The 12,296-nt window shown below is 43.8% G+C and overlaps 2 protein-coding genes across 2 annotated transcripts in view; one reads left to right on the top strand and one right to left on the bottom strand.

Annotated features, from left to right (window-relative positions):
- The window catches only part of pald1a (phosphatase domain containing paladin 1a), an 82,821-nt gene extending 75,111 nt beyond the window's left edge, over window positions 1–7,710 (bottom strand). Inside the window, exon 1 of the mRNA XM_048233706.1 lies at window positions 7,493–7,710. The gene's annotated coding sequence lies outside the window, so the exon portion shown is untranslated. The remainder of the gene's footprint in view (window positions 1–7,492) is intronic.
- A 608-nt stretch (window positions 7,711–8,318) lies between these two features.
- On the top strand, window positions 8,319–11,721 carry ndr2 (nodal-related 2). Its single transcript, XM_048234033.1, has 3 exons — window positions 8,319–8,571; window positions 10,030–10,790; window positions 11,080–11,721. Exons 1-3 carry the CDS (start codon window positions 8,319–8,321, stop codon window positions 11,230–11,232), a joined length of 1,167 nt encoding a protein of 388 aa, XP_048089990.1. The 3' UTR covers window positions 11,233–11,721.
- Window positions 11,722–12,296: the final 575 nt, after the last annotated feature.

Raw genomic sequence — 12,296 nt, 5'->3', positions numbered from 1 at the left:
ATGAACCACGGAAACAATTTTGGAAACATTATTTTAAGGTACAAAAAAACTTTGGTGTTGCTTTAAAGGATACAAGGACAAGAGGAAAGTAGACAATTTAAAGCTTTCGGAACACTAAGGAGCCATTTAAAATGAACTGCTGTAAGAGCAAATTAATTTTAAACTAGTTATTAAACCAGGGTCTCTTCTGAAGGACTCTGCATTAAAAGAAAGCTGTAAAAAAACACTCTAGATCATTTTTGAAAACGCTCACATATATATTAGTTTGTAGCAAATGTGCCCAGGTGCAATTGTGCTCTCAGCTTGATTACAAGACTTAGAAGAATGGAGGGGCAATGGTGTAGATTATTTTCTAGCAGTGGGACTTTCTGGGATAGTCTACCCATCATGATATGCCAGACCACGTATGGCAACCCCACAAACCTGCCGCCAGTTTGACTGAAGCACACAGAGGGCTTGGTGTGAACAGCTGAATAAGCTCGCTCACACACACTTTTCTGTGTTCCTTCCCAACTGTCATACACACCCAGCGACACTGTCATCCTGTGCCTAAACCATGACCCAGAAATGCCAGCTAAAGTTCTGGCTCCGCTAAAAAAAACCTTTCAACAACAGCTTGTCAGATGAAAAAAAACAACAGATCACAAGAAGGAAAGAAAAAAGCTGACAGTGTGACATCTATTTTGGTGCCTATAATTTTATTTTCAGTTGGCAGTTTCATCCACAGCGATTTGCAGGGCCTTGTGAAATGTGGCTTTCGTGTCTCAACCACAGTGTGCTTTTAGGAGTTGCACAAGTCCGCACCATAACTGCTGGGTTTATTCATCGATGGCAAAACACACACACACACACACACACACACCCCAACATATTCCTCCCAACCGTGCCCATCACACTGATGTCCCATGTTTCAGGAAACGCTTCCATACAATGACAAGAACACACATGCTACATATTTTAACTATTAACTGTTACTGTAGACTGTAACAAAGTCAGGACAAAGTTTGAAGTCAACCACCTTGACAACCGTATACTCTAGGACAACTGTCAAGACAAGAGATCCTTCACAAGCTGAACAACTGCAAACCTCTAAGGGTACAACTGTTTGAGGCATGAGGTTATGCCATCAACATCCAGATTACGCTAACGATGAAGGTAAAATACCATTCTGACTGACTACGCACTTTATCAAGTTACACAATCATGAAAAGTTGGTCATGAAGGCAAAAGAATGGCACTTAATGTCAGTTTCGATAGCTACTTACCTCTAATGTTAGTCCTGAACTCACTTTCAATTAAAAAAAAACTGAAATACCGAGATATACCGACAATATATAAGACACACCGAAACAAGTTCGCCCCACAGGAGCAGAGAACGTGTCACCGCCGAGAGCTGCGGTGCACAGACACACAGACGCACGCACACACACACACTTCAAAAGCCGTCCGCCCTCTCTGGCACTCGAGAGCTCCTCAGGCACCGGTGGAGCGGGACCTCGAGAGGCTCGAAACTGAAGTCATCCGTTCGAAAATACAAGCAGCACTTGAGCGTACCGTGCACCACGTCCACGTCCTTGTGACCATCCGAGGGAGCCCTCTTGTTAATCCTCGTGTGCGAGAAGAGGGAGAACACAGAGGAGAGAAGGAGAGGAAGAAAAGGAGGAGGAGGAGGAGGAGAAGGAGGAGATGAAAGAAGGAGGAGGAGTGGGTGAAGAAGAAGGAGAAGCAATACAATCTCCTTAGTGCCAGTCTTCCTGAAACACCGACTTGGGCTGACCGAGCCGGCAAGACTGTCAGTGTGTGTGTGTGTGTATATATATATATATATATATATATATATATATATATGTCTGTCTGTGTGTGTGTGTGTGTATATATATGTGTACACACGCTAGAGAGAGAGGGGAAGGCAGAGAGAGAGGAAGAGAAGAGAGAGGAGGGAGGGAGGGAAGGTTGGTGATTCCCAAACGCGGGGGCAGGGCTCTGAAGGAGCGCCGTGTCCTTATAAAGAGAGCGAGCTGTAGCGGTGGCAGTGCCTACAGCCCACTGCAGCGGCAGCAGACAAACAGAAGCACCCAGAGACGAGAGGAGAGGAGAGGAGAGGAGGATGAGGGGGACGCAGAAAAGAGGAAGAGGGAGGCAATGCACTTCAGTAAATCAGCATGTGGCTGTTAGTGGGAGGGTGTGGGAGAGTGAGTAGCAAGGTTTGTGCACCCCCATAGCCATGCTTCTACGAGCACATAAGCACAACCGTGTGTGTGGGTGAAGGAAACCGTGTGTGTGTGTGGCCATTTCGATTGTGACGGAGGTCATGTGTCCATGAGACCCCCACCCCCTCCCCCTCCCCCTCCACAGACCTCTGCAGCCAATAACAATCTCTCATCACAGCTCCTACACAAGACCTTTTAGCCCAACACATGACAGGAATCACCACCCTAAGCCCATCCTGACAAAGAGACCACTGCACCACTGCCATGGACTCCCCTGGGGTTTGAGGCTGTTAGGTGAAAGGGTTGGTGGAGGCTCAGGTAGATGGTGACGACGGTGGGGGTTTCCAAGTCAAACACTCTGACAAAGAGCCAGAGACCTGTGCTGGTTTGTCTTGTGTAATTCAACGTGATGCTCTAATTGCTTCATTCATTGGCAATTAAGTTGTCGCTCCTTGCACTGCAAACAGTCGTACAGCTGGGTAAACACTAGCCGCCATTAACGGTGGGCTTAGTGGCGCTGGCATCTTCCTCATCCCCAAGGATGGCAAACTGGCAACCAGCCTGCGCACTTCCTGGTTTGCTAAGCCACTTATGGTAAGCCACCGACCTCTTCAAACAAGCAGTGTGGACACAGGGCTCAAGGGACAAACTAGCTCTCACCAGGGGAGGCCAGGGGAGAAGGACATCACACCTGTATGGTAAAGTTCAACTAACGCTGCGGTCTTCTGTCTGGAGAGTTTGCTGAGTTAACTTAGCATTTCAGTATCAAGTTATGCGTTTCCACAGATGAACCCACATTTCGTCCATGAATGGTACAATTTGAAGGTGTGTACCATGAATGGAGGGAGATGTGCAGTTAATGAGTGCAGATGAGATCTCTGAACTGGAGTCATGACCCAGGAGGTCTCTGGTATTGGGCATAGAAGCATTTTTACCAACTGAGAACATATACTGAACATCACTGACACTACTGAAACACATACACTTCAACACTGAAAGTCAGTAGCATGCATTACTAAACCATTCAAGGAACCACAGTACCCTAAAACTTCATGGGATCTATAAAAAAGCTAAAGGTTACCCATAAACACTTTGCACACAGAGAGCCTTGGCAGGTGGGTTATAGGGGGCCTTGAAGTGGTTTTCATTTCACAAAACAGCTACAACATACAAATTCTTCATCAGAAGGATCCAAAAGATCTTACGGCTCCTCTAATGGTTTCTGGACGTTAACCTAGGAACTCTTGAAGCCTTTGGTCTGTGCCGGGTAAGATCAGTCATCATGTCCTGCAGAACATCGTCCACAAAACCGGGCCTCGCTCTCAAATGTAAGGCTCATGTTTCTAGTCCCCTCTGCTAATGTGTCCCTGCAGTCCCTCCTAACAGGCAGCAGACGCAGGAAATGAGCCTGTTCTATATCTGAAGGATCTCCAAACGAACTCCTCTCCCCCCTCCTCAAAGGGCGAACGAGAGCGCAGCTTGATGCAGAAGTCAGTACATAAACAGCGCTAAATCATACAAGAAGATGACATGACTGATGCACACCAGAGGCACTGTTGGCTCTCTCTAGACATGATTGGCTTACAGGCGCTGAACAAAAACAAATATGTTCTTCAATACCCCTTTCCCTTCTCTTGCTGTTCTGAAGCTGCAAGCTGAGCCTCCGGCAGGGACGAATGCGAGTGCCAAGCCATTATTTTTTTAAACTCTTCCTCTCTGGAGTGTTTGCGCTCCAGATTGGCAGGGTTGTTGAGGGTATGTGTGTATGTGTGTGTTTGGGGGTGTTTCTAAAAATACAATAGGCCCTTGGGCTCGCCAGTGTTTCCCCAGTCGAGATCGGATTGGCATCGGCCAGCCGACGTGGGCTTGCACAGCGCCTGCTGCCACCGCTGCCGCCACACCTGTTCCTTCCTTCCTGTCCCAGCCGCGCTGGCAGGCTTTGATGATGGCTTAAGTGTGCCGCCACTCCGCAACGCCGGCTCCTACGTGCCTCTGCACCTCTACCCTGGCGTCACCCCACTACTGGGGGAAAGAAAACTTCAAAAACATCACGTTGAGGGACAGAAAAAAAGATACTGTCTTGGCCTTCCTTCCCTGTTCCATTGGCGTGACCCGGCCGTAAGCATTTGAGATATATCATCTCTGCTAAATAAGCACAGATTTCCTCTTGTCCTTGTGATCTTATACACAAAGCAGGGATACGGTTGATTTATGGATTCATAGCTCATTCCGTCGCCATAACTCACCGGCTATAACCAAAAAAAGACTGCCTGGTCTTGCTGCTGTCATTTAAGGACAACTGGATTTATTCAAGAGGACCGAAATATATGATAAAGCAGTGTTCACCTCAACCCCTCTGTCTGTCTCCATTTGTCCATCTCTGTGATATGAATCATTCATGTAAGAATATACAGCTTGCTCTCCACCTATCTCACACAGAAAAACACAGTGGGATTTCAGGCAGAGAGGATTTGTATGTATGTGTGTGTGTGTGTGTGTGTGTTCCTTTTTACATCCTCTTTTCTGTCTGGTCTCAGCCTCCTCTCCTCTCTTCCAGAACTCTGACACCTGTGTATACAGACGTCCTTCTCCTAAGCCCGAGCGTATAGCCGAGGAGCCTCAACACAAGCATCTGGACGAGAATGTAAACACAGACGGGAAACCAAGCTGGGAGCAAAGCAGCAGCCCTTCTTACCCTCACGAGGAACATCATACTGCTGGCACTTGAAGACAGCAAAGGCATAATTGACTGCCATCATCAGAACCCTTCCTATTCTCTTCCCACACGCACTGACCTTGGGGCTGTGACAGATCCATGTGCTCTGCTAATTGGCTCAGGTTTATTGCTTTGGAAAAATAACAGTAGGAAAATAGAAACAGTAGCCTAATGATATATGTGCACACAGCTACTGCGTGTTAAAGGTAGCCTACAGTTTGAGTGTGTGATTCTAAAGAAACATTGAGCTCAACAATCACTGAAATTACACTGAGAATTTGATTAAAACAACTGCTCAACACAATGGGCAGAGACATCCACAGTTTCTCTTCAAAGTTGGATTGTAGGCCTACTATGTATTCGGGACCTGGACCCATCTTGTGTTGTGTTGTGCACAGCCCACCTCTACATCAATTAAATAAACAGATTTGGCAATGGGAACAATGTGTATCAACTACAGAATGTTCACCACCTTGAGAGAGGAGTCTTTAAGAGTTTCATGGAGTTTCCGAAACCGTATTATGGTGCTGCACAGAAATAACTCAGACATTTTTTTGAGGATAGTTATGTTGGGAGAAAGCTGCCATTAACGTGTTGGGTTCACAACAAGGGAGATGTTAGTATGCCTATGAGCCTTTTAATGCCCATTTCAAACTGGCGATAGACATATATGTACACTACAAGTGCTTGCATCCATTCAATGCAACAAAGTAGGCCTAACAAAAATATTATGGACACAACTATTTGCATGTTGTTAATCTGTAGGGATCTCATTTCATCAAGGTAAGAAATTTAGTCAGGCAGGTGACATCTGGTGGCAAAAGTCAATCCTGCATGCACAACATGGCCAACTCAACCAAGTCATTGCCCGGATATGCTCATATGATGTACAATACACATTTATCAGTAACACTGTCCTTTAACACAATAGGAAATGTAACATACATTAGGTTCCTAAGCAGAGAGCCATGGATATTCCACAAGGACAGATTGCACCAGTTGTATCCCCATCATATCCACGCTAACTCACATAAGCCTACACCATATCCCCAACACCCATTTGCAAACAATACATTAATAAATAATGTGTATGATATGAGAAAGTGTGAAGAGCTGTGATGTATATGTGCTTGTGTTTCTACATTTTGTATGGTAAATTATAGAACCTAGTGGCCACATACCAATGTTAGATTGAAAGCCCTTTAAGGTCATAGGTTAAAAGTGGGAAATACTATTCTATACATATAGAATGACATACAATACCTTTATAATAACAGGGGGACTTTGAACAAAAACTGTGTACAACCAGACATAGGGACTCTCATAGGGACTCACATGGGGTGTCTGATAAGGCTAAATTGTATGCTTTGATGAATGATGAATAGCATGAAACCTTATGCTGGCTCAACCCATGTTTGTATGACTCATATCTTCAAAAAGAATTAGGCCTAATTGATTAGGGGCATTGCAAGAGCTTCTGAATAGTATCGACTCCTTGACCTTGATTAATCCTAGCTTTCGATGGCACAGGCCAAGAAAGAGCATTTGCATTACAACAGTTGCAAATAAATCGTCAAAATAAACCATTTTACTAAAAAAAAAAGATTCAAAAGTAAGTTTCATCTTGGCTAAAAAAAAACTTGACGTCAGCCTAGAGTTTGTTTCTTATAAATAAAATTGGTTTCCTTCATGCGCAGCGTGAATAATAACTTGCTATATAGTTGACTTCAGAGCTAGTCTGACAAAAGGCTGTTATTGGCACTTTTAATTAAAGAAGTGATTATAGTTGTCCAACAAAATAATTTGCATGAAGTTGTCCATCTCATAGGAGCACTTGTTTGTAAATACAACTGCGTGAACTGACCCCGCCTTAATTAAGATAGTAGAGTGAGGCTTAGCTATATAGTTAGCGGTAAGGGCCGACACTACAGTGCAAATGAAAATACGCGCTTAACACAAGAGGTGCGAAAAAGTTGGTGAAGTAATGTATCAAGATAACACTTCTGATATGGAAATTGCCATGCCATGTAGCAATTAGCATTTTTCGCAACAAATATTGCCACAGTCAACACGCTACAAATGAAACATCAGCCATCACGTATGCACTACTACCATGGCATTAAGGATAGCCTAAGGCATGCTAGTGTCCCAAAATCCTATTGTCTTGTTACGGTGAAACCAGCTCAAATAAATAGATTTAACGTCAAATGCCAAGTAAATCTGATTCTGTTTCATCGTATCTCGAAATCGTTAACACCTAATTCGCATCATCCGATAGCTATACAAGCGAATATCCTTTGATAACAAAGTCTGAGAAAGTTCCCCCATCGTTGTTAACTAAGAGCTTGTTGGTAATTCCAAGCACATGCCACGAAACAACTGTTGCACATAAACTACGCTACTATAGCTCTTAGCACAACACATAATTGAGCACTTGCCTAACTCAGCAACACAACAATTTCGAGATTAGGAAAGATTGAGCATCACGCTATTATCAAGAAGTAGAGTAGCGTGGCTTCCCAGGGTCAGGAAATGCGATCCCAGCAAGCAAACTCTAAAGACTTACCATTGCAGCGCTGGCAATTGACTACCGACTATCCAAAAACAGAAAAAGGTTTCCTTTGCGTATCTACTGTGCGCCGAACTTTCCTGCCACAAGATCACTTGTTTTCGGGATGAACTGTTGCTTTTTGCAGTATGTTTCTTGTCATTTGGTACCGTCTTGCCCCTTTTTTCTCAAAAGAAAGCGCAGCACTTTGTGAATGATCAGGGACCTCATGGGCATGCGCACTCTCCTAGTTAATTCAAGTGTGCCTCGAATCAGTGCACCTCCCAATGTGTTGGCAACATAAAAGTTAAATTGTAGCAGGGGCTCCTCATTTTTACGATTTGATAGTATTCAATAAATGTGGGCACTTTGGCCATTTTAAGTGTATGCGAGAGGTGTCTTCACTGATCATGTGTAGTGCAAAGACTTGAAAAGTTTTACATCAGTAGTTGTGTCTGGTTGCTAGAAAAGCACATTTGTGTTGCATAGTCACTGGTGCGCCATAGAATTACCTATGGTAGAAATACCACTGTTTGGTTAACAAGGGCATGTCTGAGTTAAGCTTATAACTCCTTCAAAGGGTTAAATAAAATATCAATTGCCCCTCAGTGTAATTCAGTACAAGGTGTTCTGAAGACGTGATATTCATCGCGCATTCATGCGCGCGGTCCCCTCATTAACAACTCAATAGCTGATGACCTGTCATGTCAAGCCTTGAAGAAGCACGTCAATTTCCTTTAATGTCCTCTGCTACTTGTTAAGTATGCATCATGGGGTGGTGACCGTATAAAACCCTACCTGCCCCGTATCCAAGGAACCTGTCATTTGGAGCTAGGTCGTCATCATGCATGTGTTCGGAGTATTGCGTGTGCTGCTCTACTCTCATATCCTCTTGGAGGCATTGGGATTGCAGAAAAGCACGGATGGAATCCTTACGTCCCAAAGGATTTCCACAAATCGCTCGCCAAGGCATCAGTTACCTTCGTACATGATGCACCTTTATCGGACTTTTACGAGCAATCACACGCGACCGGTGGATTTTATTGAGGAGGATTCAGCCAAGCAAGCGGACACTGTACGGAGTTTAATAGCAAAAAGTAAGGTTTTGTGTTTTACGTTTTTTCCCTTTAAAAACATCTTCTTAAGTTGCTGTCATATGGGCCCCATGTAGGAGAGCCTAACATTGTGTATAGTGAGCAGCCTAAAGCACATTTAGGTTGGATGGATTTGGTTAGTAGTCTACTTTTATGTTTTAGAAAATGTTAGTAAAAGCTTTTTCCCCTCTGGAATTCATTTTTATCCACAGTCGTTATTTAAGGACAGCATGGTGTCTAAACGCAGGGGCCAGACAACCCTAGCTGACCTCAATTCACATCCTTTTTCTTGTGAGAGAATAGGCCTAAGGATCAGTGTTGGAAGTTTTAGGTCTAATGCTCAAAGCAAACCTCTCTTGCTTTAAACCACTGATGTTGATTACGCATCTTGTCAGACATTCCTATACAAATCAGTTGTTAAACTCAAATCAACATCCAGTCTCAGTTCTTTTCACACGTCCGTTGATTAGATTAGCGGTCGCTGGCAGGCGGGCTCTAACGTACAGGGAAGGGGCGCCTGCGAACAAGCTAATTTAACATCGCTGGTAGGTGAGAAAGTTGTAGCCTATTTGTTTACATGAGGATATGCGGAAGCCGAGCAATAGATGTGTTAAATGATTGGTTTCGATCCGGTGTTTGCTTTGAGTGGATTAGTCCAATGGCTCTGCGCAACTTTTAAGGCTTCTTTTTATACAAGCTTAAATTATATAATTGCCGAAACCTCTTAACTAAAAATTAGTGAAATAATAAATGAAACCATTTAGGGCCTATGCTTAATGTGTAACATCTTTAATGACAATATAAATCGTTGGATTTGTGTCTTTGGCTTAATTGTAAACAATTGTCAAGTTGATAAAGTAGGCCTTGTAGGCTAACTCTACTGCCTACTGTAGAAACTGAAATGAATTATGAGGGAATAGTATAGAAATTAATACTAATAATTAAATTAAATACATCAAATTGCCTGTAACAGTATTTGGTTAGTTTATATTACTTCTAGTAGGCTAAGCAGGGGTCTGCTTAATAGTCCTTTGATCTAAGAGACATCTTAATTTGACCAGGGCTATTTGCAGTTTAGTTCATGCAAATGCACAAGACCTAATACACTACACTCTGCACATCAGCTCTTTAATGAATATGGGTCTCAACCATGTGTATTCCTTCACTTTTCTCATTCAAATTGTGTTGTCTCCCTGGCTTTCAAGACAGCAGTATTAACAATCGTTTAAGAAGAATACTGAAAGCTGCACTCAGCTATCCAACTGAAGAAAACTAACTTCAAATGTAAACTAATTAACTAATTACTAAGCAATCTGCATCAGTAACCTATACCTTTTTGGTTCATTAAAGATTTGTGGACAGGTTGCAGCATGACAATGTCAAATCATTGAATTCACAGTAGCCTATGAAAAAAAAAAAAAAAAAAAATACTCACATTTCAGTGTGATTCTGTTTTTTCAGGCCTGGACAACATAGGCAGACACTGGGTGGTGACCTTTGACTTCTCGTCGCTGCTAGCCGACACCAAGATCCAGGCTGCCGAGTTGCGGATCCGACTGCCCCAGGTCTCTCATCACGTGGACATCGCTGTGGAGCTCCAGCACAAGCAGGACCGTGCATGCCCAGCACAGGACCCCTGTCGGGAGCAAGAGTCCCTGGGCCTCCTCCCATCCACTTCCATGGTCAGCTCCACGGGTCACTGGAGGGTGTACAATGTCACCAGTCAGCTCCTGGGCTGGATGAGAGATCAACCTCGGGGTGGAACGTCGAGGCCAGAAAAGGTGAAGAGAAACGTGGAGCCTCTGCACACCTCACTCCCCTCTCCCTTCACCAGGCCTCTGCATTTTATCAGCAACCGGGCGCTTTTGGTGGTCTTCTCAAACACCCTGTCGGACAAGGGTGAGCAGGACAAGGCCAGCTTGCTGCACACAGCCGAAAAGTCCAAGTTCCTCTTTAACACCGAGAACAAGGAGGTGAAGAAGCCCAGGCGGCAGAGGAGCAGGCGTGGGCGCCGAGGGCAACCCATGAGGCACTTGGAGGCACCCAAGAGAGAGGAATCTGCGTCACCCTGCCGACGGGTGGAGATGCAGGTGGATTTCAATCAGATAGGCTGGGGCTCATGGATCGTGTTCCCCAAGAAGTACAACGCCTATCGGTGCGAGGGAAGCTGCCCAAGCCCACTCGGAGAGGAGTTCAACCCAACAAATCATGCCTATATGCAGGTGAGTGGGTTATTTAAGGATAAATTGATATGCACACAGACTTTTTCTGCATCTTGAATACCCTTAGAAGAATTTGTGTGAAGGTGTGCGTTTTTAACGGAGCAGGCATTAAGCAATTGCTCAGCTGTCTGCACACTGATAATCTCAAAAGCATTTTGATTCCTCCTGATTTCCTTTTGATGTGTTCTAATTTGATGTAAATTGAATTGGCGTCCAAACCAATTTTCTCAGATCTGAGAACAAAACCTCAAAACCTCATGCTTCCTCTTGTTTGTTTTTGCTGTTACAGAGTCTCTTGAAGTACTACCACCCAAACCGAGTCCCCACTGCTTGCTGTGCCCCCACAAAGATGAGCCCATTGAGCATGCTGTACTACGAGGGTGGAGAAATGATTCTGAGACATCATGAAGACATGATTGTGGCCGAGTGTGGCTGCCACTGAAATCAAATGAACTTCTCCACAGCGCTGTCTGGAGCAGATGAAAATTCTACCACAGAGGGGGGAACATCAAGGCCTCTCTTATGTGGAAACGTATCAAAGGATGGTGCAAAAGAGTGAGACAGAGAGACTGGGAGCCATCGTCAACAGAATTGACAGGCAAGTCTGTCTTCTGGGATTAAATGATCTGGAGGAGTTTGCTCATAGAAACATTGCTGGAGGGCTGAAATGTACGCGGACAGATATACCTTATCTGGAGGAATCTAATACACTTAAAGGAAAATATGTGAGCTCTTCCATGTTGTGTTGCCCAAAGCACCTAGTCTCACCCCTAGGAAAGAACAGACAACCTTAATGCCCATGGATGCGCTGAAAGCAATATTCTGTGCCATAAGCCATTGAGCTCATAGACATTTCAAGCACTGCTGATGTATTTTCAGGTACACCAAAGGTGTATTTGTGTATACTTATTGTAAATAAGATTTAACTAAAAGCCAATATATTTATGTCTAAATTATTATTCATTCAAAAGTGAATTTCATGGAAAAATATATAGAATGTTATTTTTTACAAGTATTATTAAAACAATGTGAAAGGCATCTGTTACAAAAAATTGAAAATGAATCCTTATTATTTAACATAACTACATTAAGCATATTGTGGTGTTTTGTCAGTTTAAAGGTGCTCTAAGCAATGTTGGGTAACGCCACTTCTGTTAACGTTCAAACAAAAGAGAGCTAGCTGCTCACTACTCCCTCCTGTGCAATGGAAACTCTCCTAAACACGTCGGTGATTGGCTGGAACAGTTTGTTATGTTTTTATGGTCCAGGCTGGACTAGGTTGTTTTTGTTGCTGTTTTTGGAGCCTGGGCTGTCCACAGAGACTGCATTTTTTTACAGTGTATTTAGGGCACAGGCAGCTAGTGGATGGTTAGGTGATGTTTACTGTATGTAACAAAAAACATTTCAGCTTGAAACCGCGTAACATCGCTTAGAGCACCTTTAAGATCTAGTGAGGATCTAGCCTAAAGACACTTGTGATAAAATCATCATTATCATAATTGTGCA

This window comes from Alosa alosa, chromosome 22, assembly GCF_017589495.1.
Source record: "Alosa alosa isolate M-15738 ecotype Scorff River chromosome 22, AALO_Geno_1.1, whole genome shotgun sequence".
NCBI lineage: Eukaryota > Metazoa > Chordata > Actinopteri > Clupeiformes > Clupeidae > Alosa > Alosa alosa.
This window is presented reverse-complemented; position numbering and strand designations above follow the sequence as displayed.

Coding starts and splice junctions, on each gene's coding strand:
- ndr2 (XM_048234033.1), top strand. CDS start 8,319: ATGCATGTGTTCGGAGTATTGCGTGTGCTGCTCTACTCTCATATCCTC. Junction 8,572..10,029: donor ACGGAGTTTAATAGCAAAAA/GTAAGGTTTTGT, acceptor CTGTTTTTTCAG/GCCTGGACAACATAGGCAGA. Junction 10,791..11,079: donor CAAATCATGCCTATATGCAG/GTGAGTGGGTTA, acceptor TTGCTGTTACAG/AGTCTCTTGAAGTACTACCA.